This window comes from Podarcis vaucheri (genome assembly GCF_965113315.1).
Source record: "Podarcis vaucheri genome assembly, chromosome: 13".
NCBI classification, from domain to species: Eukaryota; Metazoa; Chordata; class Lepidosauria; order Squamata; family Lacertidae; genus Podarcis; species Podarcis vaucheri.
In genome coordinates this window covers 12,794,587-12,822,302 of record NC_138751.1, presented here as the reverse complement: position 1 = coordinate 12,822,302, position 27,716 = coordinate 12,794,587, and the positions used below count along the sequence as shown (strand labels likewise).

Below are 27,716 nucleotides of genomic sequence, written 5' to 3'. Positions count from 1 at the left end.
GGCAGAGATGGCTATGTGTTTATTTTAAAGCTTATAAACCAGCAAAAGCTCCCAGGCTAGCATGCCTTGAAAGCAATGCACACAAATACATTGAAATTCAAATGTACAGCACAAAAATGTTGGCCTTTACACGACAACAACAATAAAAAATGCACAGAAACCTGAAAACCCAGCTACACAAAATGCTGGAATACCTGAACAATTCTGCCTTAGCCTGGTGCTGGGAGGACAAAAGTGGTACCAGGCAAGCTTCTTTGGAGAGGGAATTCTAATTATGAAGCACCACAGGTGAAAGACGCCCTCTAGTCAGTTCTCACCTGAACTTCAGATAGCAGGAAGACTTGGTCAACGTCCAACTAGGACAGCAAGGTTCACACAGGTTTGTGTGGCACGAGGGTGTCCTTCACAATACAGTAATTTAGGATCAATGAATACATACTATTCAAAGTGGGCAGGAAGAAGGAGAGCATGGAGGTGGCCACAGGTAACATAAACAGAAGTCACTGACAAACAAAGTGCCTCTGTCAGTGGAATGTTTCAAGCAGCTGTGAGGAACCTGTGGCCCCTCCAGATGTTGCTGGTCTCAAACTCCCATCAGCTCCAGCAAGTCCATGACTGGGGATGAAGGGAATTAGAGTAACAACATCTGGATGGACCACAGGTGCCCTGTTCCTGGTCTGAAGGGGTGAAAAGCAGTTTTTCTGTCCATGTAGAGTAGCTACCACCAATACTCTGGAGCGAGGGGAAAGACTCCAGTGATGTCTTGTCTAAATCAGAAGGGACAGGACTCAGGCCCAACGGCTGAATGTGGTCCTCTGGTCCTGGCTATATGGCCCTCAAGATGCCCCCACCAGGCATTTTCTAAGGCTGCATTACATCTCCCAAGCCATAACCCTCATTGGCCCAGTTTCACTCCCTCATGTGCTTCTTACTGTCTGGAAAGCACTTCTGAATTTCTGAGGCTGCTTCTCACACGAGTAGTGTGAGTGTGTGTGTAGCAACCTCCAAGGCATGGCAAAAAAAATTTTTTGTGAATGAGAAAAGTGCCCCAACTACTTTTGCCTAACCACAGACATGTGGCCCCAGAAAATTTGCCCATGAGGAAATGTAACCCTTGGGTTGAAAAGGACGAGAGAGAAAACACCGCCACTCCCAACCTAAATTAAGAAGTTTGCATAGGCCTGTCTCTAAAAACCAGTGTGCAAGGCATCCAATCCAGGTAGGGATTACTGCAAGCCAATCAGGACAGAGAATGTTCCTGAAGCAGGAAGTGGGCTCTGTGAAGCTATAGCGCACATTTCCACACTGTTTGTCGCGGGCTGGGAATCTGCACAACTCTGGTTTGAGACTCAGGTTCCCAGCCACATCTACAGCATAACCTGTCCAGGCATGGGAATCCTAGAATTCTGTATTTCCATCTCCTGGAACCTCACATTCTTCACCCTGTATTATTTGTACAGGCCAAGGGAAGGGCTGTGGTAGAAGCACATGTAGGCATCACAAAGCAGCCGGCGGGCATACGTGGGCAAGGATTTGGGATCCAGGCCTTGGAGTGCCTCAGGGGGCATTGCCAAATAGTCCGCTACTTCCGAGCAGGGCGTGACTTGGGGAATGTTAAAGCCATTCAGCCCACCTGGAAAAATAAGGAAATTAATAGGGTTAGGAGGAGGGGAAGAAGACAAGGAGAAAAAGAAAGCAAAAGGCTCCCCAAAAAGTGTATCTACATGGGGGGGAAATAACTATTAATTCGTTCAGTTTATATCCCACCCTTCAGGCAATACGCTCTGTTGAAAGCCGCTCGGAGTGGCTGGGGAAAGAAATAATAACAATAACAATAACAATTATTATTCTGATCAGCAGCCCCAAGAGGCTCAGTGGTTTAGACCACAGCACTGCGCCACCCACACCCCTTTTTCCTAGTTTATGACAGGAAGTAGCTCTGGGTGTTCTTCCAAACAGGCAGGATAAGGCCACTCACCCTCACGGTCAGCCATACTGTCAAAGAAGAGCCACTGGTGGACATCTGGGCCATGGCGGGTAAACGCTACGTAGTGGCTGGTCTCGATGCAAAGGACGCCGAAGAGCTGCATAGTCTGGCGGGGGATGAAGTCGGGCAAGGAGGCCAAGCGGGAAAGCTCCTCGGGGAGATGCAGCGGGCGAAGTTGGTGGCTGCGCCGGGCACGGTGTTTGTGGACCTACAGAGGGCAGGAAATGAGGTAGAAAAAAGAAGGAAGGTCTTCTCCCTCACTCATAATACAGTGGTGCCCCGCAAGACGAATGCCTCGCAAGACGTAAAACTCGCTAGACGAAAGAGTTACCGTTTTGGAGGTGCTTCGTAAAACGAATCTCCTATGGGCTTGCTTCGCAAGACGAAAATGTCTTGCGAGTTCCTGCTGGTTTTTCCCCCCTTCCCCCCTTTTTCTAAGCTGCTAAGCCGCTTATCAGCTGATCCGATCAGCAGATAAGCCGCTAAAAGCAGCTAAAAGCCGCTAATAGCGCTAAGGTGCTTATCAGCTGATCCGATCAGCAGATAAGCCGCTAAAAGCCTCTAAAAGCCTCTAATAGCGCTAATAGCACTAATCTGCTAATCCTTCAATGGGCTTGCTTCGCAAGACGAAAAAAACCGCTAGACGAAGAGAATCACAGAACGGATTCTTTTCGTCTTGCGAGGCACCACTGTACAGTGGTACCTCGGGTTAAGAACTTAATTCGTTCGGGAGGTCCGTACATAACCTGAAACTGTTCTTAACCTGAAGCACCTCCTGCTGCCACCAGAGCACAATTTCTGTTCTCATCCTGAGGCAAAGTTCTTAACCTGAGGTACTATTTCTGGGTTAGCGGAGTCTGTAACCTGAAGCGTATGTAATCTGAGGTACCACTGTACTAGAAACTCGGACATCCAGCGAAGCTGCATATTGGAAGGTTCCGGGCAGGCAAAATAAAGTGCTTTTCCACACAGAATGTGTGGATATGAGATTCCCGAAACCGCAAGAGAGGAGAGAGCTCTTGTGCAGCTGGTTGGCCACTGCAGGAACAGGAAGCTAGACTAGATGGGTCACTTGCCTAATCCAGCAGGACAAATAATAAATAAATAAATAAATAAATAAATAATAATAATAATAATAATAATAATAATACTCCACCCATCTAGCTGGGTTTCCCCAGCCACTCTGGGCAGCTCCCAACAGAATATTAAAAGCATGATAAAACATCAAACATTAAAAACTTCCCTAAACAGGGCTGCCTTCAGATGTCTTCTAAAAGTCAAGATAGTTGTTTATTTCCCTGACATCTGGTGGGAGGGCGTTCCACAGGGCAGGCGCCACTACTATTATTTAGGATGGAGTTCGAGAGGTGGAGGGTCCCTGAGTTTTGGCATCGCACAGGGCATGACTGAAATTAGAGACTCCAAGGTCTATCCCCGACCCCAAGTTGGCACTCTTTTATCACACCGTTAATGTGGTGGGCTGAGTACGCTAAAGTGATAACCTTAAGACTGGAGCATTTGAAAGTTTTCTGAGAAGAGAGGGGGTGGCAGAGAGAGGCAATTTAGCTTCTTTCAGAAGAAGCGGCCACATGCTGAATGGCGCACTGGCCTGCTGGGAGGGAGAGCATGACTTGACTTGACCCTAAACAGGAACACACCTGCTAGGAAGCAAGGGTGCGCTGCAATATTTTGTTGGAGGTTGAGCTTGTTCATGTTGATGGATTAAACTCATTCTTAATCCACTTGGCTGCCCAATCCCAAGATAAATAATAATAATAATAATTTATTTATACCCCGCCCATCTGGGCAGCTCCCAACCTAATATTAAAAACACAATCAAACACAGTCATTAAAAAATTATCTTAAAAGGGCTGCCTTCAGTTGTTTTCTAAAAGTCAGATAGTTGTTTATTTCCCTGACATCTGTTGGGAGGGCATTCCACAGGGTGGGTGCCACTACGGAGAAGGCCCTCTGCCTGGTTCCCTATAACCTCTCCTCTTTCAGTGAGGGAACCGCCAGAAGGCCCTCGGCGCTGGACCTCAGTGTCCAGGCAGAATGATGGGGGTAGAGATGCTCCTTCAGGTATACTGGGCCGAGGCCGTTTAGGGCTTTAAAGGTCAGCACCAACACTTTGAATTGTGCTGGGAAACGTACTGGGAGCAATGTAGGTGTTTCAGGACTGGTGTTATATGGTCTCGATGGCCGCTCCCAATCACCAGTCTGGCTGCCACATTCTGGATTACATTCTTCAACTCCCCAATACATATTTGGGCTAAAGGTGAGATTCCCTGGTCTGAAAGGGTTTGAGGCGACTGCACTAGACAGGCTACAATCTCCCTATGACTCATTTTTCACTCAAAGATATTGCAGAATTCTCTGTGAACTGCTTAAAAGACTATTTCTGTATAAGCGGTATACAGATAACACGAAATCAATGAAATTCTATCCCGCTCTGATAAGCTGGTGACCAACCCCACAGTACCTGCTGACTGCAAAGCTTGCAGAACTGCTTGATGTGATGAGCACCAAAGCTGTGGTCCCTGTAGCAATCCGGACACTCAGTCACAGCCAGCCCTTGGCAAATGCAGCACTCTCGGGGGCCTGCAAGAGGTTGATTGGAAACATTTGGGTCAGTCAAAGAAGTGGAAGTCTTGGGTTAAAGACATAAATAGCCTAAAAACACACACGTACAACAACTACAGTGGTACCTCGGGTTACATATGCTTCAGGTTACAAACTCCGCTAACCCAGAAATAGTGCTTCAGGTTAAGAAATTTGCTTCAGGATAAGAACAGAAATTGTGCTCCGGCGGCGCAGCGGCAGCAGCGGGAGGCCCCATTAGCTAAAGTGGTGCTTCAGGTTAAGAACAGTTTCAGGTTAAGAACAGACCTCCGGAACGAATTAAGTACTTAACCCGAGGTACCACTGTATAGCGATGGTAAACTAGAAGCACTTCCACTACACACATTCCCAAAATGCCTTTCCTCTCCAGGATTGGAACTCTTGACAAAAACCTTTCTGTTCTGCAAGTTTGACTAAGAAGCCTTTTTCCCCTAACAGATAAAACAAAGTCCCTTCTTCACCCAACTTTATTTCTAGAACTCAATTATCAGAAGTTTGTGTTTTTTCCAAGGAGCTCCAAGTGGCTGAAATATAGTGAGGGGGTGGTTGTTGTTGTTTTGGTAATGTTTCCTCCTTCTCCATTCCTGAACACTTGTAGTTTTCTCCCTCCAATGTAGACCTCTTTATTTCAGGGGCTGGGAACCCAATTTTCCAAGGCCATGTTCCTTTGAGTAACCTCCCAGGGGCAAAAAGCCAAATGTCTGTGGCTTTATTCCCCACCAGCCCTGCAGTGGCTTTCTTTAACAGGAGTAAAACACCTTCTTTGTTCTTTTAACCACCAGTCTATTCATTTATTCTCTCACTCACTCACCCACCCACCCACCCTTCCTTCCTTCCTTCCTCACACTCACACACTAGCCCCCAGGATCTTGCCCACTATGGAATGTGTCCCTTGGACTAAAGAATGGCTTCCCATCCTTTCTGTAAATTCTTGTTTAGCTTCCAGAGGGCTTCACCACCACTTACTGTCTTCCAGAAGGTCAGTGAGGTCAAGTTCTAGGCTGGGCTGTATGGTGCGAAAGGCCTTGAAGTTCTTCCCATTCCGTGGCATCTGCAGGATCAGGCAAGAGGGGGCCTGCCAGGGAGTAAGGAAGCACGGGAAATGGGAGAAGAGGGAGAATGGATGGGAGTTATTGATAGGGCCCTTTCCATAACATTCATCACACAAATGAGGTCTCCTTAAACACAGGTGACCTCCATTTTTGGAACCTGTTTATGGTCTCTTGCAGCAACATGCATGGTGGTGTGGAACTTGATCCCCACCATCTTTCCAGTCCTTGAACTCACCTCTGTGAACTTGAGGTCCCCAGTGACCAGAGACCCCTCCAGAAGCTCCTGGACTGTGGGCACTGTCCGGGTCAGGTGATCCTCAATAAATATCTGGTAGAAAATGCAGCCGTGGGGGTCCTGACCAGCAGAGCTTCATGGGAAGAGGATAAAATAAAGGTGAGAATACATCAACATCTAAGTGAGCCACCTATCCTATCTACTCATAGTTCACTCTACCCTTTCCTCCAATCTCTCTCCCCCCACGCACAATTCACCCACAATTCCCCTTCAAAGGAGGTGGGGAGCTAAAACGCTGTGCGGAGTGTCTCCCCACCCTCCAGTCATGCCTGGGCCACTGGCCAACTCTGCTGCTCCTGCCCGTTGGTGCTTATGCTGGAGTTGGAAGTGGCCACTTATTGACAGCCATGTGAGCCGCAGCATGACAACAACCTTACTCACCGAATCTGGAAGAGTGGCTCCATTTTCAACACTCGGAAGAGCAGGGTGAGAAATTCCTCTGGGTCTGTGAGGGGAGAGGACATGAAGTAATCAAGCCCCACCAGCAACACCTTTAATTCAAACATATCAGTTTCCCACCCGTCACATCAATTTCTTAAAAACAAGCAACAAAACCTAACTAATCATGCTGCCTGAGTTATCAAGTTGAGAGTTAAGAGCATCATCCTTTCTGGCAACGTGTTTTATACTGCAATTGAGAACTGGACTTTAATGTGGCACTTTGAGGGCTTGATTGTTTGATGCACAAAGAATGGGGGAACAATGCTCTGAGGTTCACAGAATCCGTCTCCCTCCCTAATTCGTTATACAGAGTTATCCAATACACAAGCACACCACAGCGCTGCACAGGCTGCCATCAAACCTTTTTCTTCATGGGTGAAGCCAGAGGAATGTCCAGCCGTCTCCAGAACCTTCCGCAAGGCCATAATTTTGGTGGCACAGACATATCCATTCCTGTCCCCGCAAAAAAACAAAACAATAACAACGGTGGTGTCATTACCAGGTTAGACTTTGAAAGAGAGAGAGTGGTGGCAGGGAAAAGCAGCAGCAGTATGTAACACATGTTTATAAGCAATACTACAGTTCCTGCAAAACCACTCTGAATTCTAGTGAAATGGGAGCATTTTAACGGAATACAAGGCTCAGAAGAAACCCGAGGAGCTCAGAGGCTTGGTCAAAGAGGCTTCGCTTACCTGTACTTATTTCTTAAGGTTTACAAAGAAATGGATAGACCATCATCTGGAGCTTTCCCCCCTTATTTTCTATTTTTTTTTCCCATTACATGTTCACCAGCAGAAAATATAAAGGATTTCTTGGGAAGCGACTCAAAGTGTGGGAAAGTGGGGAAGCAAAGAGTTTTTCTGCAAGACCCATCAAATTTTATATATCTTAATGTAACTTTGTCTTCACTTCCCCTCAGCGATGTCATCGCAGAGCCAAATCCGATTAACTATGCCATATTGTGACATTATCCTACCCATTACATACGGCTCCTGATGGCATAGGCCTGATCCAAGGAAAAGGAGGAAGTAGCCGAGGCATTTTAGCCATGGCTAGGACGACAGAAACTTACTTGCGCAAAGGGTTAACGATCTCCGTTCTCAGCAGATCCCGTGTTTCAGTGTAAGACGGACCATCGTTCTTGTCTGCTGGGCGCAGCAGCATCGAATCCAGCACTGAGGTAAAAGTGAACATACTGCAAGCGAGAAAAAGAGAAAGTGTGGTTATTAAGATGTCTGAATTCTGTCCCTTCCACCTCTTAGGAGCAGCTTCTAGCATTTAGTCCAGGGAATGGGAATGGAGAAGATATGTATGTCTTGTTAAGTCCAAAAGAGGACAGAACCAGCCTTTTATATCTATCTACCTACCTCTCTGTGTGAACAAAGTTAGTAAAGGGGATGTGGGTAGTGCTGGGGTCTAAACCACTGAGCATCTTGGGCTTACCAATCAGAAGGTCGGTGGTTCGAATCTCCATGATGGAGTGAGCTCCCGTTGCTCCTGCTTACCTAGCAGTTTGAAAGCATGCCAGTGCAAGTAGATAAATAGGTACCACTGTGGCAGGAAGGGAAACAGTGTTTCCGTGCGCTCTGGTTTCTGCCACGGTATCCTATTACACCAATATCGGTTTAGTCATGCTGCCCACATGACCCGGAAAGCTGTCTGTGGACAAACGCCAACTCGCTCAGCCTGAAAGCGAGATGAGTGCCGCAACCCCATAGTCGCCTTTGACTGGACTCAAGCGTCCAGGGCTCCTCTACCTTTACCTAAAGTTAGTATATAGGTTTCTGTGATTTCAGCAACAAAAAAACCCTCACTCAATTTTCTTTATGAGGCAAAACATTTCAGCTTCTGCCTTCATCAGCCGCTCTAACAAAAATGAAATGATATTGCATCCAAGCTGGCAATTATAGAGCTTTGCCGAAGCTCTTTACCACCCTCCAAGATAAGGCCATGCAACGTATACATGTCCAGTGTAAATACATGCAGAAATTATCCCTCCTTGCTAAAATTGTTGGATCTGTTGGCATCTCTGCAGCAAATACTGTGGTTGTCAGAACGGAAATGTTTAATCAACTTGCCGATCCACGCTTTGGTCCCAAGTGACAGATTTGCGATTTCTAAAACATGTGCAGATATTCTGGCACATCCAAGTCCCAAGAGACTGTGATCTACTCACAGTATAAAAAGACTGACAGTGATCTACTCATTGTCATTGCCAGGAGTTGTTGAGCTTTTTTTATGGGAGGGTTGGCCAAAGGTGATCACTAAACTTTCATTCCGCAATCTACCTGCAACACCCCCACAATCTACCAGTAGATCGTGATCTGCCTGTTGGACATGCCTGTATCTACATGAAATAATTTTTGTGGGGTGATATCCAACAGTCATCCTGTTTACACAAGGAATTTCCCTTCCCTCTCCTCCTCCAAGATCTGTTCAGAGCTTCCACCTGCTCCAGTCTTAGGAAGCAAACTTCTTGGTCCCTGCATCACGTCACCTGCCTGCTGCAACCTTACCAGAAGAGAGTGGCATCCAAGTAGCAGGAGTTGCAGTGACCTTGGATCCCCTTCTTCCATCCTGAGAGATGCTCCATGCCTTGGTCACCTAGCGGTGGCGGTGGCGTGTCCTCTTCCACTCTGCTGCTGGCGTACCCACGGAAGTCTTCGGGAGGATGGGGAGAGAGGGAGAACAGGTGAGGAACAACACCTCCTCCTGGCGTCTTGCTTTACCCCTTCGCTTGGTTGCTCACGGATTTGACCTTGTGCTTTATAGGCAATGGAGATGCCTCTGGGGTTCCCAGTGAGCTGTTAGACGTGACAGGGAAGACGGGTCGGTCTTTCTCCTCCACCCCCTAGGATGAAATCACTGTGTACACATGGGAAGCTGCATGACACCAAGTCACTCCATAGGGCCATTTAGTTCATTGTCTACACCAGTGTTTCCCAAACCTGTTGTTGGACTACAACTCCCATCATCCCTAGCTAGCAAGGCCAGCGGGTCAGGGGTGATGGGAATTGTAGTCCAACAACAGCTGGAGACCCAACATTGGTCTACACCAGGCATGGCCAAACCTGGACCTCCAGATGTTTTGGGACTACAACTGCCATCATCCCTAGCTAGCACGACCAGTGGTCAGGGATGATGGGAATTGTAGTCCCAAAACATCTGGAGGGCCAAGTTTGGTAGTGGTTCTCCAGAATTTCTTTCTCAGCCCAATCTGGAGATGCCGAGGGCTGAACCTTGGGAAGCAGATGCTCTACCACTGATCTATGGTCCTTCCCTCATACACTGGCAGAGCAGTGTAGAGGTTTTCGAACATTTTTCAGAAGCTGAACATCTGATGCGGCTGTCAGCTATTGTTTCCAGGGCACCTGCACCAATAAGAAGCTGCGCCTTGGTTTTTGAACATTTTGGAAGTCAAACGGACTTCCAGAATGGATTAAGTTTGGCGCTTCTGTTTTTGCTATTTATTTTGCGTTTTGGTTTTTAAAGCTTTTCCAGTTAATTTTGTTTTTGTGGGGAACCCAGTTCAGCTACTGATTGATTGATTGTGTGACTCTGGAAATGGAGAAAAGCAGTGCAGGTAAGAAAAAGCAATTATTTTAATTTTTATCATCTACAATACTATCTTATTTATTTTATAGTACAGTACATTGATTATCGCTTTCATTTTATGGATCAATGGTCTCGTTAGACAGTAAAATTCGTGTTAAATCGCTGTTTTAGGTTTTTTAAAAATCTGAAATGGATTAATTCATTTTGCATCACTTTCTATGGGAAAGCGTGCCTTGGTTTTAGAACGCTTTGGTTATGGAACGGACTTCCAGAACGGATTAAGTTTGAGAACCAAGGTACTACTGTAATTGTCAGAGCTGCTACCAGGTCCCAGCTCACATAGGACCACGCCACACAGCGTCCACTTTAAAAGAGTCTTTATTGAGTTACAGGTTTCATTTCCGAACTGCAGCGTGCAGCTCTACACCTTCTGCTCTAGGTCGGCGAAGACCCGTCTGAGTCCCCGCCTCTTGCACACCAGCTTAATACCCTAGCCTTGCTCCACCTCCTTCGCCTCTCCCTACGTCTCTGGGTCCTTCTGCCCCCCTGGGCCTCCTCCCTTCTACTCTCCTCTGACGCTGACCCCCCTGATCCTTCTGCCTCCTTGCGGCGGGCTTTAGGACCTGGCTCACTCTCCGGGCTGCTTACTGCTCCAGCTTCCGCTGCATTTGAACTTGGCGCGCGTGCCCAACTCTCTACTTTCCTCTTAACCGTTGCCTCGCTCTCTGAGGAGGGCGTGACCACCCCTGACTCGTGCCCTCCCTCCTGCTGACAGCCTCCGGAACCCGATGCCTGGCTACCTTCCTCCCTGCTGCTCTCAGTCTTGAGCGTGGGTCCCGACTTCCAGCTGCTGCCGCCCTCAGTTATGAGCGTGGGTCCCGACTTCCAGCTGCTGCTCTCTGAATCTCCTCTGTTCCCTTCCTCCTGGGGTGTCCCCCCGGATCCCCCCCTTGCTCTGCTCACTGGGGCTCCCTTTTGGGAGTCCTCTGACTCACTGCTTAGGCTTGGAGATCTCGGGTCGTCATCATCACTCATTCTCCCTTCGGCTTCCTCCCCCTCGCTCTCTGTTTCCACCCTTCTCTGCGTCTCTGCTTCTGAACCCCTGACATCCATCCCCCCCTCGAAGCCCCCCCTTCCCCCCTCCCCGCTGTCAGGTGTGGGTGCTGGGCGCTCCATCATCATGGGAGGGAATGCTGGATACAGGTCGCTCCCCGTGGGTGGCCGCCAACTGAAGACCTCCGAGTCTTCCCCCTCGCGGTCGTCGACGTTGACTTGTTGCTCTTCCATCTCTGTACCGCCGTGCTCGAACCCGAGGTCCTCCCCGAACACGTCCATGTCAGTCTCTGCGTCGGTCGCTCGACCTGGCATCTCCAGCCACTTCCTGCGCCATCGCTCCTCTGGTCGATCGTCCCACCAATACGAGTTGCCTGATGCCGAACCTGCCGGTGAACCTTCTGGGGAACGGGTGCTCCGTGCGGGTTCCCCTTCTGAGTCGAATCCATGGAACGTGCTGGAAGAAAGTGTGGGTGTGAACAACCAGTCGTCGAAGAAGCTCGCTGGCATGGGTTTGTGTGGGAAGAGGGCATGAAACTCGTCCTTGAGCAGGGGTTCCTCCAAAGCGTAGTCTGGTACCCAGCTATTGGCGCTGGCCCGGGTGCCCTCTCTGGCTAAGAGGTATTCGACTCCCTCTTCCCCCCATCTGGAGTCCAAAATCTCCGTGACCTCGTTGATGTGGTCCTGGTGCTTCACCTCCCGCGTCTCCGTCCGTTCCCGGAGCGGACTTGGCGCCGTCCCTGGCTCCTGGAACCTGTGAGGTGCCTTGTAGGGAGTGAGCACCGACCTGTGGAACACCGGATGCATTCTGGAACCCTCCGGCAGCGCCAGTCGGAAGGCTACCGGGTTGATCTGCGCTTCGACTTGGTACGGACCGATCTGCTTGTGCCCCAACTTCTTCTTGGCAAGCGACCTGGTCGGCACTGCGTGGGCTGCCAACCAGACCCAGTCTCCCACTTGGATCACTTCGCCCACCCGCCTGTGCTTGTCAGCTTGCACCTTGTAGGCGTGCTTAGCTAGCTCCAGCTGCCGTCTGAGTTGATCGTGGACCGCCTGCAGCTCTGACGCGAACGCGTCCGCCGTCTGTGGTTCTCCTTCCCCCACTCTCTCCAGTCCCGGGAAGGTTCTGGGATTCCTCCCATTGTTGGCAAAGAACGGCGTCACTCCTGTGGACACGTGCTTCGTGTTGTTGTAAGCGAACTCGGCTAGCGGCAGGTAATCCACCCACGTCGCAGGCTGTTGATTGGCATAGCATCTCAGGTACTGCTGCATGATGGCATTGACCCTCTCTGCTTGCCCGTTGGTCTGCGGGTGTCTTGCTGATGCCAGATTGACCTTGACATTTAGAAAACCCATCAGCTTCTGCCAGAAAGACGAGATGAACTGGCGTCCTCGGTCGGACAGGATAGACCGTGGCAGGCCATGCACTTTGAACACGTGATCTATGAACAGTTTGGCGGTTTGTTCCGCCGTGGCCACCTTCGCACACGGAATGAAATGTGCCATCTTGGTGAACAAGTCCACCACCACTAGCACAGCTGTCTTGCCTCTCGAGTTGGGTAAATCCGTCACAAAGTCCAGGGCCACCCTCTCCCACGGTTCAAACGGTGTTTGCAGCGGTTCTAACAGTCCCGCCGGTGGTCTGTGTACCGGCTTGGCCCTCTGGCAGGTGTCGCATCTCGCGACGTAGTCCGCGACCTCTCCTCTCAGCCTGGGCCACCAGAAGTCTCTCGCGACTAATTCCATCGTTTTCTCTGTGCCAAAGTGACCGGCCGTGGGTGCGTCGTGCAACTGTTGCAGTACCTTGGCGCGAAGGTCGTCACCTGGTACATAGACAGCCCCTTTGCGTAGGAGCAAGCCGTCCCGCACCTGGAACTCGTCCGTGGTAGCCGTGCCTCTGAGCAGTTCCGCCATCTTGTCTTGCGCGAATGAGTCGTCCCGCAATGCACGTCGCACCGCATCCAGGTCTACTGTAGCTGAGGCACACGCCCACGCCGTCGGTGCGAAGATGTGCATGGCCGCCGCTGGCGTCACCTCTTCTAGGTATTGCGGTTTTCGGGACAGTGCATCCGCCATGATGTTGGTGTCGCCTGGGACGTACTCTATTCGGAAATTGAAGTCAGCAAAGAACTCCGCCCAACGTATCTGCCTCTGGTTCAGGAACTGAGCCGTGCGCCAGTGCTCCAGATTCTTGTGGTCCGTGCAGACCTGCACCGTGTGCTTGGCGCCGATTAGGAAGTGCCTCCACGCCTTGAAAGCTGCATGAATGGCCAGCAACTCCCTGTCCCAGATGGTGTAGTTCTGCTCCGACTTGCTGAGCTTTCTGGAGTAGAACGCTCCCGGCCGCCACACCCCCTGCGGGTCTCGCTGCAGCAGGACAGCTCCCACGGCTCTGTCTGACGCGTCTGTCTCTACCCTCAACGGTTTACTGGGGTCGATATGCAGCAGTTGCTTCTCCGATGCGAAGAGATGCTTGAGCGCTTGAAAGGACTGTTCCGCCTGCTCCGTCCAGATGAATTTCTTTTTTTTGGAGCTGAGCGTGTCCGTAATTGCTGCCGTCTGCATCGCGAACCCCTTGATAAACTTGCGATAGAAGTTGGCGAAGCCGACAAACCGCTGGACCTCCTTCCGGTTGCGCGGGCTTTTCCAATCCAATACCGCACGAACCTTGGTGCTGTCCATGGCTATCCCCTTGTCCGACAACTTGTATCCCAGGAAATCCACCTCCGTCGTGTCGAACTGGCACTTCTCCAGCTTGGCGTACAGTCTATGTTGTTGCAACCTGCTGAGCACCTCCCTCACGTCTCGGTCGTGAGCTTGCTGCGAGTCAGAGAAAATCAGGATGTCATCCAGGAAGCAGACGCATGTCTTGTAGAGGAGTCCCTCCAACACGTGATGCATAAAAGCTTGAAAACAGTGAGAGCCATTTTGTAATCCAAAGGGCATAACTCTGTATTCGTAGGTGCCCAGCGGTGTGAACATGGCCGTCTTCCACTCATCGCCCTCCCGCATGCGGATGAGATTGTACGCCCCTCGCAGGTCCAACTTGGTGAACACGCGTCCCTTGCGCACCGTCGCGAGGAGGTCGTCAATCCTGGGCATGGGGTAATCAGACGGTTTGGTCATCTGGTTCAAAAGGCGGTAGTCCACAACCAGTCTTTTTTGGGGCGTGTCTTTCTTTTTCACGAAGAAAACGGGACTGCCCCCCACTGCCTTGGACTCTCTGATGAAGCCACGCTCCAGATTATGCTCGATGAACTGTTTGAGTTCCTGCATTTCATCTTCAGACATGGAGTATAGCCGCCCCTTCGGCAGCGTCGCCCCCGGTAGGAGGTCAATCTTGCAGTCATATGGCCGGTGAGGGGGTAGCTTGTCCGCCTCCTTCTCGCAGAAGACCTCCAAAAAGCTCGCGTATTTGTGGGGGACCGCTTGCAACGTTCCCAACTGCAGTTGTGATTCCTCCTCCTCTCCCTCCCGTCGGGGCAGGATGCAGTGTTCTGCGCAATAAGAGGAGCCGAAGATCAGTTGTCTCTGGTACCAAGCCAGTGTCGGACTGTGCCTGTCCAGCCAACTCATGCCCAACACAATGGGCGTGTCCGACAGTTGGGTGACATTAAAACTGATGACTTCCCTGTGGTTGCCAAGGCGCATCACCATCGGTGGCGTCTGCTTCACCACCTGCCCCCCTAGCAACTCTCTGCCATCCACTGTGACGACTTGCAGGGGCAGAGTGGCAGGCAATAGCTGTATAGCGTGCTGCTCCACAAAGCTCTGCGCTATAAAGTCTGCGTTGCTTCCAGAATCCACAGAAAGCGGCACTTCGATAGTGACGCCGTCGGGTAGCTGGAGAGATGCTGTGAGCTGCACTACTGGTTTGGGTGGGAGGGGATCCGTGGGTTGCAAGATTGCTGGGGACTGCTTCACAGATGCGTCTGGCTGGGCCCCAGTGCCTCCGTCTCCAGCCAGACATTGTCGTTTCCCTGCTGTGGTTCTCCTTGCTGCGTTGCTGCAGTCACCATTGCTGAGGCTGCAGTGTGCTTGTGGAGCCTCCGGGGACACTCCTTCGCCAAATGGCCTGGATCCTCGCAGATGTAACACTTCCTGTTCCCTCTAGGAGGCTTCGCTTTCACTGCTGCCGGTGCTAGGGCTCTGGCTGCTGACTGAGCCCTTGCACCTCCAACCTCCATCGGTTCCCCTCCCCCTCCTGGCGGAGGTGTGGATTGCGCACGCGCTGCTTCCCTCGGAACGAAAGAGAAACTTCTCGCTGCTTCGCGCCCTCCACGTCCTTCATCTCTGCACCATGGACGTTCTTCCAGCCTCACCCCCACAGTCAGCGCCCTTTGGACCACCTCCTGCGTGCTTCGGGGCCTCTCCCCCCTTGCAATTTCATCCTTAACCGCTGAACTTAGACCCTCCCAGAAGAGGTCTCTGACAGGGGGCGAATCCCGATCCCATTCTAAAGCACTGACCAGCGCAAAAAATCGGGCGTGATACTGCCGGACGCTCGCCCTCCCTTGTTTTAGTCCATGAATCTCCCGTCTGGCAAGATCCACATCAATAGTAGACAAAAAACACGCATCCATCGCTTTGATAAAGGCATCTGCATTCTGAAGCGCCGGATCTTTATCCCTCCACAAATTGCGCAGCCAGGCTTTGGCATCCCCATGCAAATGGGACAATATGAACCCCACCTTCTCTTCCTCATCTCTAAAGTCTTTTGCCAGCAGTTGCAGTGCGCACATTACGTCTGCTCTAAAATTAGGGTACTGTTGCAAAGTCCCATCGAAGTGAGCCACAAGCCCTCCTGCTCTCCGTGCCAATCCCACGCCCTCCGGTCTGGGTCCCGGTTGCCCTTGCTTAACAAGCATTTCAAACCTGGCGTGTAGGTCTCTGTAGGCGGCTGTAGTCTCCTCCTCCCGTTTCTTGGAAGCCAATACCTCTGAGGACAACTGGGTCACTGCCTCTTGCAGCGCGGAGATCCTCTGTTCTTCCGTCATCTTGCTAACCTTTGTGAGCTCGCTTACAGACACCCCTCTTCCTCCCCTAGCGGCTTCTGCTCCCGCTGCGAGGTTTCAGGTTTCTGAAGCTTTGAGGAGACGGGTCTTACTGTCAGAGCTGCTACCAGGTCCCAGCTCACATAGGACCACGCCACACAGCGTCCACTTTAAAAGAGTCTTTATTGAGTTACAGGTTTCATTTCCGAACTGCAGCGTGCAGCTCTACACCTTCTGCTCTAGGTCGGCGAAGACCCGTCTGAGTCCCCGCCTCTTGCACACCAGCTTAATACCCTAGCCTTGCTCCACCTCCTTCGCCTCTCCCTACGTCTCTGGGTCCTTCTGCCCCCCTGGGCCTCCTCCCTTCTACTCTCCTCTGACGCTGACCCCCCTGATCCTTCTGCCTCCTTGCGGCGGGCTTTAGGACCTGGCTCACTCTCCGGGCTGCTTACTGCTCCAGCTTCCGCTGCATTTGAACTTGGCGCGCGCGCCCAACTCTCTACTTTCCTCTTAACCGTTGCCTCGCTCTCTGAGGAGGGCGTGACCACCCCTGACTCGTGCCCTCCCTCCTGCTGACAGCCTCCGGAACCCGATGCCTGGCTACCTTCCTCCCTGCTGCTCTCAGTCTTGAGCGTGGGTCCCGACTTCCAGCTGCTGCCGCCCTCAGTTATGAGCGTGGGTCCCGACTTCCAGCTGCTGCTCTCTGAATCTCCTCTGTTCCCTTCCTCCTGGGGTGTCCCCCCGGATCCCCCCCTTGCTCTGCTCACTGGGGCTCCCTTTTGGGAGTCCTCTGACTCACTGCTTAGGCTTGGAGATCTCGGGTCGTCATCATCACTCATTCTCCCTTCGGCTTCCTCCCCCTCGCTCTCTGTTTCCACCCTTCTCTGCGTCTCTGCTTCTGAACCCCTGACAGTAATCTATAAATTTGGATGTTTATGATTATATTGTTATAATTTTATACTTGTAAAAATAAAAAAAAAATCAAAAAAAGAAGAGCTGTACAGTGGTACCTCCGGTTGCAGACGGGATCCGTTCCAGAGGTCTGGTTGGTTCCCGAGGTTTCTGCAACCTGAGGACCGCTTCTGCGCATGCGCGCACGGCAAAACCCGGTAAAATACTTCCGGGTTTGCTGCGTGCGGATCCCGAAGTTTATGTAACCAGAGGGTTACGTAAACGGAGGTACGACTGTACTAGGAAGACTGGGGTTCAAATCTCCACTCAGCCACGGAGCTCACTGGGTGACCTTCAGCCAGTCACCACCTCTCAGCCTAATCCACCTCACAGGGGTTTTGTGAGGATAAAATGGGGAAAAGGGATAATCACATGCTCCTCCCTAGAGGAAAGATGGGAGATAAACATATTTATAATGATCTACGCCATACCCAAGGGGTTGCAACGCAAAACAGGGTTCTCCAGATTCTGCAGAGAGCCGAAACGTGAGTCGGGACGACAGTGCCGCAGCTTGACGAAGAGTGCTTTGTTGGGTTGGCAGTGGAAGTAGCGGGTCCCTCTGTACTGGCCATCCGTGCATCCCGAAGGCAGTGGCTCCTCCTGGAAAACATACAAGGCCCAACCTTAACAAGATCCTGCAGCTGTGGCTCCTGCACTGGGGGGGCAGGTGGGTAGATGAACCTTTGGGTTCCTGCCAACTCTACAGTTCTACGATTTTATGACCTGAACCCTTCAGCTTGCGATGGCACACGCCATCTTTACATACCAGCTGGGATAGCAAGACAAGACTCATCGCACCTCAACAGGTAGTAAATGAGTACCACAGAGGGGAAATAACAGTGCTGCGAGATTTAAGTTCAAGCGCATTTCACATAAAACATAAGATAAGCCTGCTGGATCAGGCCAGGGTCCAATCCAGCATTCTGTGGCTGATCGAATGCATATGGGAAGTCTGAAAATTGGACATAAGCACAACAGTACTCTGCCCACCTGCACTTCTGAGCAATTGGCAGAGCCTTAATCCATTACTGCAATGGTTCAATCTTCCAGTGCTGAAGCACTGTTTGTTTGGCTGGCTGGCCTTGCTGGATGCAGGAAGTGTGTAAATTCGTGGCTTTTGGCCATTTCCAAAGGGAAGGAGAGTAACTGAGCAAAACGAAATGTGAAGCTTCCGAGATTAAATTAACGATTCCCAATAGTTCACCCCAAGAGAGACTTGCAACTAGGCAGCTCAACATCAAACAGATGACGGACTAGCATTCTGCCCCCGCAAGCGAAAGATAACTATTTTTGGTAGAGCCTTTGGAAATTCACTGCACAGATTTTATAGTGAAGCCATTGTGTGCAACAAAATGAGCACGTGATTCAGGTGGCACACACCCCAGACTGCCACACCCTTCTTCTCACCAGCTCTAGCCCAGCAATAGCTTCATCCTCATCAGGGGGCTCCCCGATCCATCGGATCACCCCGTAGATCGGCGGATCGTTCACCTCCACCACGGAATTGATCTCCAAGAGGTGGTGGCTATACTGCTTGTCCTCCTCTTCTTCTTTGTCATCCTCCTCATCATCATCTTCCTCCTCCTCCCCATTTTTCTTCTTCTTCAAAACTCCCAAGTCTTTCGTCTTGTGGTCCCCCAGTTCTCTGGAAGCAGCCAAGCTTAGGGGCTCCTTGGGTGAGCACTCTTCCAGTTTGGGGGGATACTTGATGGATGAGGGGGACGGGCAATCTTCAAATTCATCTGAGGTGGGTGAAGAGGAATTGCTGGGCAAAGTCTCAGGGATTCTGTCAGCTTGTTCTTTAGAGAGGGAGAGAGAAAAACAACAGCATATTAGATAATCCAGCACCTCAAGCCTAAAAATATGCTTCCAATTTGGCCACAAACCCTCCCAAGTGTGCAGTTCTGAAGTTCAGGAGAGAATCTCAACTTTAAAACAGATGGGCAGGGAAACCTGAGCAAGTTTCTAGCCCTTAAGGGTGTGCAATTGGCAATGCATAGGAAAAATTTTGAAGGCCGACAGGAAAAGGGGAGGCGGCTGGTCTCATCGCCTGGTCCCTCTCACTAGCTAGAAGCAGAATTGTGGAAAAACACAGAGAACCATCTGGATTTGCATAAAATTCATAAAATTTAACTGTCATTGGTTAATTTCAAGTGGTGTACACACAGCTTTACTGAGTTCCTGTGACTTCCAGCTGCCAAAAAGCCCCATGTAAAGCTATACCTTTGCTTTACTATTGGCTGGGTAGCAATATATACTTTTAAAAATGATGTTTGTCATCAAAATGTCATGGAATTTGACTACCTGACATTTTTCATTATTATTATATTTATTACTACTATTATTATTGTGAAAAGTTGACAAAAAGTGAAGCTTTGCGGGGGGTGAGTGCTGAGGCGAGAGCGAGAGGGGGAGGGGAGGCCGGTCCTCTCCCCCCCCCCCTCGCCAGTTCCCGCGCTTTTTTTCCTATATAGATAACGCGAATGTCAAAAATAAATGAGATGCGATCTGTATTTCGGTTCTAGAAATATGTATGCAGGGACAAATGTTCCACCTTCGCCGCATCAAGCAGTTGGTCCCTTACCTTTCCCGCCCCGACCTGGCCACAGTGATCCACGCGACAGTCATCTCCAGGCTTGACTACTGTAATTCGCTCTACGCGGGGCTGCCCTTGAAGCTGTCCCAGAAACTCCAGCGGGTGCAGAATGCTGCAGCGAGGCTCCTCACGGGGTCTCTGCCATGGGAGCATATTCATCCAGTGCTTTTCAAGCTGCACTGGCTCCCGGTGGAGTACAGGGTCAGATTTAAGGTGCTGCTTCTGACCTTTACAGCCCTTCACGGCCTAGGACCCTCGTACCTACGGGACCGCCTCGCCTGGTATGCCCCACGGAGAGCCTCAAGGTCCATAAATAACAACACCCTAGTGGTCCCAGGCCCTAAGGAAGTTAGATTGGCTTCAACCAGAGCCAGGGCCTTTTCAGCACTGGCCCCAACTTGGTGGAACGCTCTGTCTAATGAGACCAGGGCCTTGCAGGATCTGATTTCTTTCCGCAGGGCCTGTAAGACAGAGTTGTTCCGCCTGGCCTTTGGATTGGAGCCAATTTGATTCCCTCCGCCCCCCTTTTTCTTTTTTCTTTTCCTTCTCCTGCAATGAGGCTTCATTTTAATATTTTAATGTTCCATTATTTTAATGTTGTATTTTATTTTTATTTTTAAGTTGTAATCACTCATCTTGTTTTTATTATTGCTTGTAAGCCGCTCTGAGCCCGGCCTTGGCTGGGGAGGGCGGGGTATAAATAAAAAATTATTATTATTATTATTATTATTATTATTAATATTACTTAAAATCCTTTCTTAATCCCTCTGTAGCCAGCCAAGTAGTTACATGCGCCTGCTAATGAAGAAGGAGGAGGAGGAGGAGGGGGAGGAGGAGGAGGAGGGGGAAACCTCAGGGCTCCTCTATTTGGCTCTTGAAACTCTGCCCTCACTGGTCCCAATCTGCACTCCTGTTCAATGCCTTTGCCTGGCTGGAATTTGTCCTTGAACTCCGATTATGCCTCTTTCTTTTCCGGACGGAGGATAGGGCGGGGTTTTTGAGCATATGTAGAAACCAGCTTGCTACGCAAAGGTAAAATTAAGGTTCACTGGCCTGCCCACATTTGCCTCTCGCCCTAACCACCAGTGGGATTTATTCGTATGGCTAAACTGCTGTAAGTGGTAGTGGCAGCCACAAACATTTGACAGCCTTGTCTTCCATTAAACTGCCTAGAGATTGTTATCTATGTTTAGTCTCTGTGTGAAGCAAGTTCCCAAGAGAAGCAAGGTCACTGGAATGAAGTGCATGTGCAGCTTCTCTGGGACTGAAAAGTGAAACTTATGTTCTGGAAGAGGTTTGTGACTAGCTGAAGAGTGGATCAGTAAGATCGTTGAGTAGCAGTGGATCAGTGAAGCTGTGCAAAAGCAAGGACACTCTTGATGGGCTGTGGTTCTTTTGGGAGAGAGAGATAGTAATTCTCTCCAAGTGTGCCTTTCTCCAAGGAAACGTTTAGGAACCTTGTATATACAGTGGTACCTCGGGTTGCAGACACTTCAGGTTACAGACTCCACTAACCCAGAAATAGTACCTCGGGTTAAGAACTTTGCTTCAGGATGAGAACAGACATTGTGCAGCAGAGGCGCGGCGGCAGCAGGAGGCCCCATTAGCTAAAGCGGTGCTTCAGGTTAAGAACAGTTTCAGGTTAAGAACGGACCTCCAGAACGAATTAAGCTCTTAATCCAAGGTACCACTGTACTGCAATCAATTAAGCTGTAAAAGCCGATCTAAAACTCATTATGTCTGACTGCTGGTCTGTCGTGTGGATTAATTGTTTTCCATCTGTGCTCTGGCATTCCACCCACACAGAGTCTTTGCTACCTGGCAACTCTGCTGGACTAGTGCCCATTGGGCAACCATTACTGGACCCACTTGGCAGAGGGTTATGACGGGTTAAATCATAAACCCCACAGTATGCTGGGATAACCTCAGTCAGCAGAGCAGGAGACCCTTAATTTCAGGGTTGTGCGTTCAAGCCCCATGTTGGGCAAAAGATTCCTGCATTACATGGAGTTGGTTTTGATGACCTTTGTGGTCAGTTCTATGAATACTAACTGATGGGATTCACAAGTGTGGAGGACGCTGCTGTTTCCAGGAGTCCGGTTTCCAGGTTTCCCATAAGTATCTGAGAAGAGCACCAGACCAGATGGACCATTCCTGGGCCCTTTTTATGCAGCCTCCAGAAGTTTGCACAGGTGGAAATGAGGCCCTTGGATTGATATAGGTCCCTCAGACCTGCTACATAAAAAACAAACAAAAAAACCAGACGGCATCCCGAATACTTTCATTATTGTACAACTCACCTTTGTGTACTTTAGAGATGGGCAGGAGCATCCCATATTCAGGAGATGGGATATGGCACAGGACACGGTTTCTGAAGAGGCCATCCCAGGACCCGACTGGTTTATCCTAGAATGAGACAGTAAAAGAGAGTCTAGGGTCTCTGGACTGGCTGTTCATCCCCATCCCCTAATCACCACATGGCAAGCCTGGTGTGGGCACCAAGGCGGACATTGCCAGTATCTGCAAAGGGCCCACACCTAGCAGAAAGCCCCCCAGGCTTGCTGCCGCGAGGAGGCAGACTTACGGAAGGGCTAGCTAGGTGAATCCATGGAGAGTGTCTTGGGCCTTCAAAACCTGGAGCCCACATTCGGCATATCCAGAACAGTAGGTTGGAGTGAGGCGTGGAGGCCAGGGTGGGGAATTGAGGGACCCCAAGAATCTGCCTTACTGAAGTCTTCCTCTTCCTTTCCTGCCTCCTTTCCCTTGTGTGCCATGTTTTGCCTGTGGGTGAGGCCTGTCTTGTTCTGACGGCACGTAAGCTGCTCTGGGAGCCTTTTGGGGTTGAACAGCAGGGTACAAATGCTCTAAATCTGTGAGAAACTCTGTTTTTTCAAAAGCCAAGCCATGGACCCCCTACATTTGACAATGTCGATATTTCTGTGGTAGTTTTTGTTATGTGAACGGTGCCACGGACCCCCCTGGGTGGGTTATGCAGTTGACCTGGGATCCATGGAGCACCGATTGGGAGCCACTGTGCTAAATCAATCCATTAATACTGAACCAGAACAACTGGTTCATCTAGCTCAGTATTGTCTGAACTGACTGGCAGTGCTTCTCAAGAATTCCGGAAGATGCCGGGAATTGAACCATGGATTTTCTGCATGCAAAACAGATGCTCTCTCACTGAGCCAGGACTCAGGGGCGGACGAGACACAAGAAGCCATCGCTAAACATATTTCCTGAAGCACCAGGAGATTTAAAGCATGTTGGCCGGCATTAACATGGGAATAACTAACCAACAGCATTTATAAGGCCACAATGCCCATCACCCCTGACTTTTAACTCACCTTGGGGGCTCTAGTACTCAAAATGGGTGTGAGATGAAATATTGCTTGCAGTATGGAGAGTGGGTTCCTTCAGCCTGAACCCTCCCCCATTGCTCTTTCTGCCTCCCAGCAGAGGGCAGTAGAGAAGGGTTGACCCCTCCTTACCAAGTGTATCCCCACGAACACCCCAGTCTCCTGTTTCTTGGGGAGGTAGTCGCAGTAGACCACCGTGCCAGTGGGGGTGCTGTCATCCATCTTGAAGAAAACACGGTCCCCAATCTCCAGTTCCGGAGTCGACAAGGGATCTCCTGTCGTCAGCTGGATACGCGTGCATTCCCGGATGCTGCCTCTCGAGGGCGCTGGTGGGCTGCCTTCGGGCAAGTCATCCGGCTCAATCCGGTTGACAGGGACAAAGACTCCGCAGTTCTCCCGGCAGGAAAAGAACTTGTGGCCTTTGAAAGTGCCGTCGGTGAAACCCTTCCCGGCTGCTGAGCCCTACAAAAGTCAAGGAACAGGGCTCATCTCAAAGGCGCTCCCTCCTTTATTTCTCCCCACCCCTGTTTTATCCTCACCACAGCCCTGTGCGGTAGGCTAGGACAACAGACCACAACTGGCCCAATATCACAAAGTGAACTGTGTGGCCAAAGAAGGATTTGAACCCGGGTCTCCCCAGTCTCGGTCCAATGCTCTGAACACATACTTTCTTCAATATAATTCCATCAGGGTTCCCTACACCATTTTCCTTTCCTTGTGTGAGAGAAAGAGCTATGCAGGTTGAAGCTATGCATGTGAAATCCTTTTTGTGTTTGTTGTTTTTTGCAATTATATTTTGCCCATTGAGTTCAACGTTGAAATAAATTAGGACAATGTGGGCCAAGAAACAGATGGGAAGATAAAATTGTGGTGCCCGTGTGTGTGTATACAGGTCTTATCTTCCTTGGAAGAAGGAACGAAAAACCTGTGTGCTAAGAAGAGAATATACCGTATTTTTTATTCTATAAGACTCACTTTTTCCCTGCTTGAAAGTAAGGGGAAATGTGTGTGCGTCTTATGGAGTGAATGCAGGCTGTGCAGCTATCACAGAAGCCAGAACAGCAAGAGGGATTGCTGCTTTCACTGCGCAGCGATCCCTCTTGCTGTTCTGGCTTCTGAGATTCAGAATATTTTTTTTCTTGTTTTCTCCTCCAAAAACTTGTGGTCTGGTGCATCTTATACAGCGAAAAATACGGTATTCTGCACAGAGATTTTTTTTTTTTGCAAAAACAAACCTGCTAACGGACTCCACAGAAGATGCCCTTCCCACCAACTCACCACAAGCTCAACGCCAAAGATGATGCTGGTATTGTGCTTGCTCTTGTCTATGGGCCCACGGTATCGAATGATGCCTCGAACTTTCTTCCCGGAGGCGGAAGTGATCTGGACCCTGACTTGGTCTCCCTCCCGGAGGGCGCTGAGCCGCTGCATCAACTGCTCCTTCTTGAACAGAGCAAGGCGCTCATCCCCATTGGTCACAGCTTCCAAGAGTCCAGAACAGGCGCCGGTCAGTTCCACGGCTACCCGTGGAGGCAGCAGAACCACTTTCTCCGTATCCATGACCCTGACCCAGAAAGTTCCGTCTGGCGATGCCCCACGGCCATCCTCTTGGCATAGCAGGCTGCCTCTGGCCACCTTGACCTCCCGCCCTGCCTTGCTGGGCCCTGCAAAACTTTTCACAGCAATTAAGAGTTGCCGGGGCTTCATTGCTGCTGCAGAGGTGAGAGACAAATCAATTGCCTGTGTGAGGAGAAAGAAAAAGGAACAAGACAGTTTATGGACTATTCCCTCTATTTCTGACATTCTTGCCGTGAGCAGGGCTGGGCGATATCTGGTTTTCAACACTGCGATATATCACCAGATAAACATTGCCCGCCCTGTGGAACGCCCTCCCATCAGATGTCAAGGAAATAAACAACTATCTGACTTTTAGAAGACATCTGAAGCTTCCCTGCTTAGGATATGTTTTTAATGTTTGAGGTTTTATCATTTATTATTATTAATATTCTGTTGGGAGCGACCCAGAGAGGCTGAGGAAACCCAGCCAGATGGGCGGGGTATAAATAATAAAATTATTGTTATTATTACTATTATTATCGCATTATACCGATATATCACAATGTCTGAAATAAGGATGGAGCTATGTAGAGGCATTGGCTGGCTTCACGGTTTTCCCCACATTGTGATTTTTTGCATTGCACACAAACACACACAGAAAGAATCAAAAGATTACCCGCTCTGGAATCCCACAGCTAATTCTCCCCTGGTCTCCTCGCTGGCCCAAATAGGACTCATTTAGCCAGCTAGCCCTGGTGATCATCTAATGTTTATTGGATGCATTTTCCCCCTAAACTGATTTTTGAATTCTGAATGTATTGTTATTCATGTTTCACATGGTATTTTATGCTGTTTTTTGTTGCACCAATTAAGTGTTTTAAATTTGTTGTTAGCTGCCCTGAGCCTGGTTTTTTGAACCGGGAAGGGTGGGGTATAAATAAAAAATTATTATTATTATTATTATTATTATTAAGCAACTGCAAGGCTTTCAGAAGTACAGGCTTAGAAGACCAGTTCCCCAAAAACTCTAGGTAGGGTTGGAACAGACCCTTCCCCATCTGAAAACCTGGAGAGCTGCTGCCAGACAATACTGAGTGAGGTGGACCAACCGTCTGACTCGGTAGGAGACAACTTCCAATGTACCTATATAAGGAATCTTCAAGGGGGCCCCTAAAGCCAACAAACTACAGTACTCTGGTTTTGGAGCTGGGGAAGGGAGACATACTCAAAACAGCCCTAGGTTCAATGTAGTGGCCATTTGAAATGGGAGTATTTTTACCCCCATTATCCACCCCAGGGTGGCTAAAAATCAATGATTTTTTAAAAATTCAAAAAATCAGATTTTTTAAAATTTAAATTGGATTTTTTAAAATTTAAATTGGATTTTTTAAAATTTAAATTGGATTTTTTAAAATTTAAATTGGATTTTTTAAAATTTAAATTGGATTTTTTAAATAAAATGCTTTTGGAGGAAAAATCTTTCCAAAGATAGTTTTCTATTTAAGTTACAGTATCATCAGGAAATAAGGGTTTGTTTTTAGTTTTTCATGTGTGCTAAAACTCCGTCTAAATGTTGTTGTTTTTAAAAAATTGTTTGACCACATCAGTTAACAAGCATGGATACATATGCTATAATGTTATTGGTTTAGTTAAATAAATTGCTACTAAAGAAGTGATTATTTTTCTCCTTCCCAAAAAGTGCAGCAGAAAAGTTGCCCAAATATAAAGAGTTAACTTACTATACCTCACAATAATTTCATAATTATCTATGTATTTCTAATAGCATAACAAAATCAGTAATTTTTGATTTAACTGTAAAAACTACTCTGAAAATTTATTATTCCAAAAATGAAACCTTCAGCTGGTTGTAAATATTAAGATTATACCAGCAAGAATGAGTCTTTCTGTAAAAAAGAAATGATTTTAATCAAGTGTTACTGACTAGTGACTTAAATCAATTTGATTTAAATCAAATCCACACCATTTGGGGGCCGTCCCTAAAAACCACAGCATCTATTCACTCATTCTGTTGTGCACTGTTTTCAGTGGGACTTACATCTGAGTAAGTGTATGTTTAGATTTATTTATTTTATTACATTTTACATACACCTTCCACCCACCAAGGAACTCAAGGGGATATACAGTGGTACCTCAGGTTAAGTACTTAATTCGTTCTGGAGATTCGTTCTTAACCTGAAACTGTTCTTAACCTGAAGCACCACTTTAGCTAATGGGGTCTCCTGCTGCCACTGCGCCGCTGGAGCACGATTTCTGTTCTCATCCTGAAGCAAAGTTCTTAAACCGAGGTACTATTTCTGGGTTAGCGGAGTCTGTAACCTGAAGCGTCTGTAACCCGAGGTACCACTGTACGCGGTTCCCGCTTTTCAGTTTATCCTCACAACAGCCCTGTGAGGTTAGGCTGAGAGATCATGACTGGGCCACGGCCACCCAGAGAACTTCATGCCCGAGTGGGGATTCAAACCCTGGTCCTCTCAGGTCATCGTCCAACACTCTAACCACTATACCACACTGGCTCCAGATTGCTGGGCTCTGGGTGTATAAAAACGCCCAGGAACCTTGCAAATTACCAACGGCATACACACAGAGACACCACCCACCCTTTGCTCACATCCACACCAAACCTTTATAGCATATGGATACCCCCCCCCCAATGCAGTTTGTTAAGGAAGCTGGGAATTGCAGCCCTGTGAAGTGTAAACTACAGTTCCCATGATACATTTGGGGAAGTCGTATGCTGTGGATGTGACCTTTGCTTTTCTGGTTTAGGACCAGTTTTCCTGAAGCACCAGCCTTCCCCAACCTTGTGCCCTCCAGATTAGAACCGAAGCAGCGTGAATGACCCAAGCACAAACAGTATTGAAAGCTGGGAGGCATGTGACTTCCCCATTAGCATCATGAGCACAAATAATCATAAACTTGCAATCAAAACAACATTTGGAGGGGTCTTCTCTCTACCACTTTCTGTGTTCAAACATACCTTAAAGCTGGAACACCTTTAATTGAACCAGGGTATTGGCCTACACTTGTTGCCATACTGGATCCAGTATATGCAAATAAGATATAACTTGGTATGCAAATGCTAATATAAACAAAATATATGCACAGAGGACTAATATTTTTCACTCCCCTGCGCCTTTAGAATTAAATTGCAGGCTTTTCTAACCCACAGATAAAGTAAAATAGAAAGAGAGGAAGAGGAAATAAATGCCCCAAGAAAAAAATTAGTCAAACTC

General features: G+C 49.0%; 1 protein-coding gene across 3 annotated transcripts in view; it reads right to left on the bottom strand.

Annotated features, from left to right (window-relative positions):
- LOC309516828 (ubiquitin carboxyl-terminal hydrolase CYLD-like) overlaps positions 1-27,716 on the bottom strand; it is a 28,470-nt gene continuing 754 nt past the window's right edge. For all 3 annotated transcript variants that reach the window (XM_082195769.1, XM_082195768.1, XM_082195770.1), the window contains exons 2-15: positions 24,184-24,645; positions 23,038-23,367; positions 21,847-21,952; positions 18,358-18,749; positions 17,382-17,550; positions 8,914-9,058; positions 7,470-7,592; positions 6,759-6,850; positions 6,338-6,401; positions 5,897-6,029; positions 5,576-5,684; positions 4,470-4,588; positions 1,979-2,195; positions 1-1,633 (exon numbers count right to left, since the gene is read on the bottom strand). In XM_082195769.1, coding sequence (XP_082051895.1) covers positions 1,449-1,633; positions 1,979-2,195; positions 4,470-4,588; positions 5,576-5,684; positions 5,897-6,029; positions 6,338-6,401; positions 6,759-6,850; positions 7,470-7,592; positions 8,914-9,058; positions 17,382-17,550; positions 18,358-18,749; positions 21,847-21,952; positions 23,038-23,367; positions 24,184-24,612 — 2,613 coding nt within the window. In that variant the 5' untranslated portion in view covers positions 24,613-24,645 and the 3' untranslated portion in view covers positions 1-1,448. The remainder of the gene's footprint in view (positions 1,634-1,978; positions 2,196-4,469; positions 4,589-5,575; positions 5,685-5,896; positions 6,030-6,337; positions 6,402-6,758; positions 6,851-7,469; positions 7,593-8,913; positions 9,059-17,381; positions 17,551-18,357; positions 18,750-21,846; positions 21,953-23,037; positions 23,368-24,183; positions 24,646-27,716) is intronic.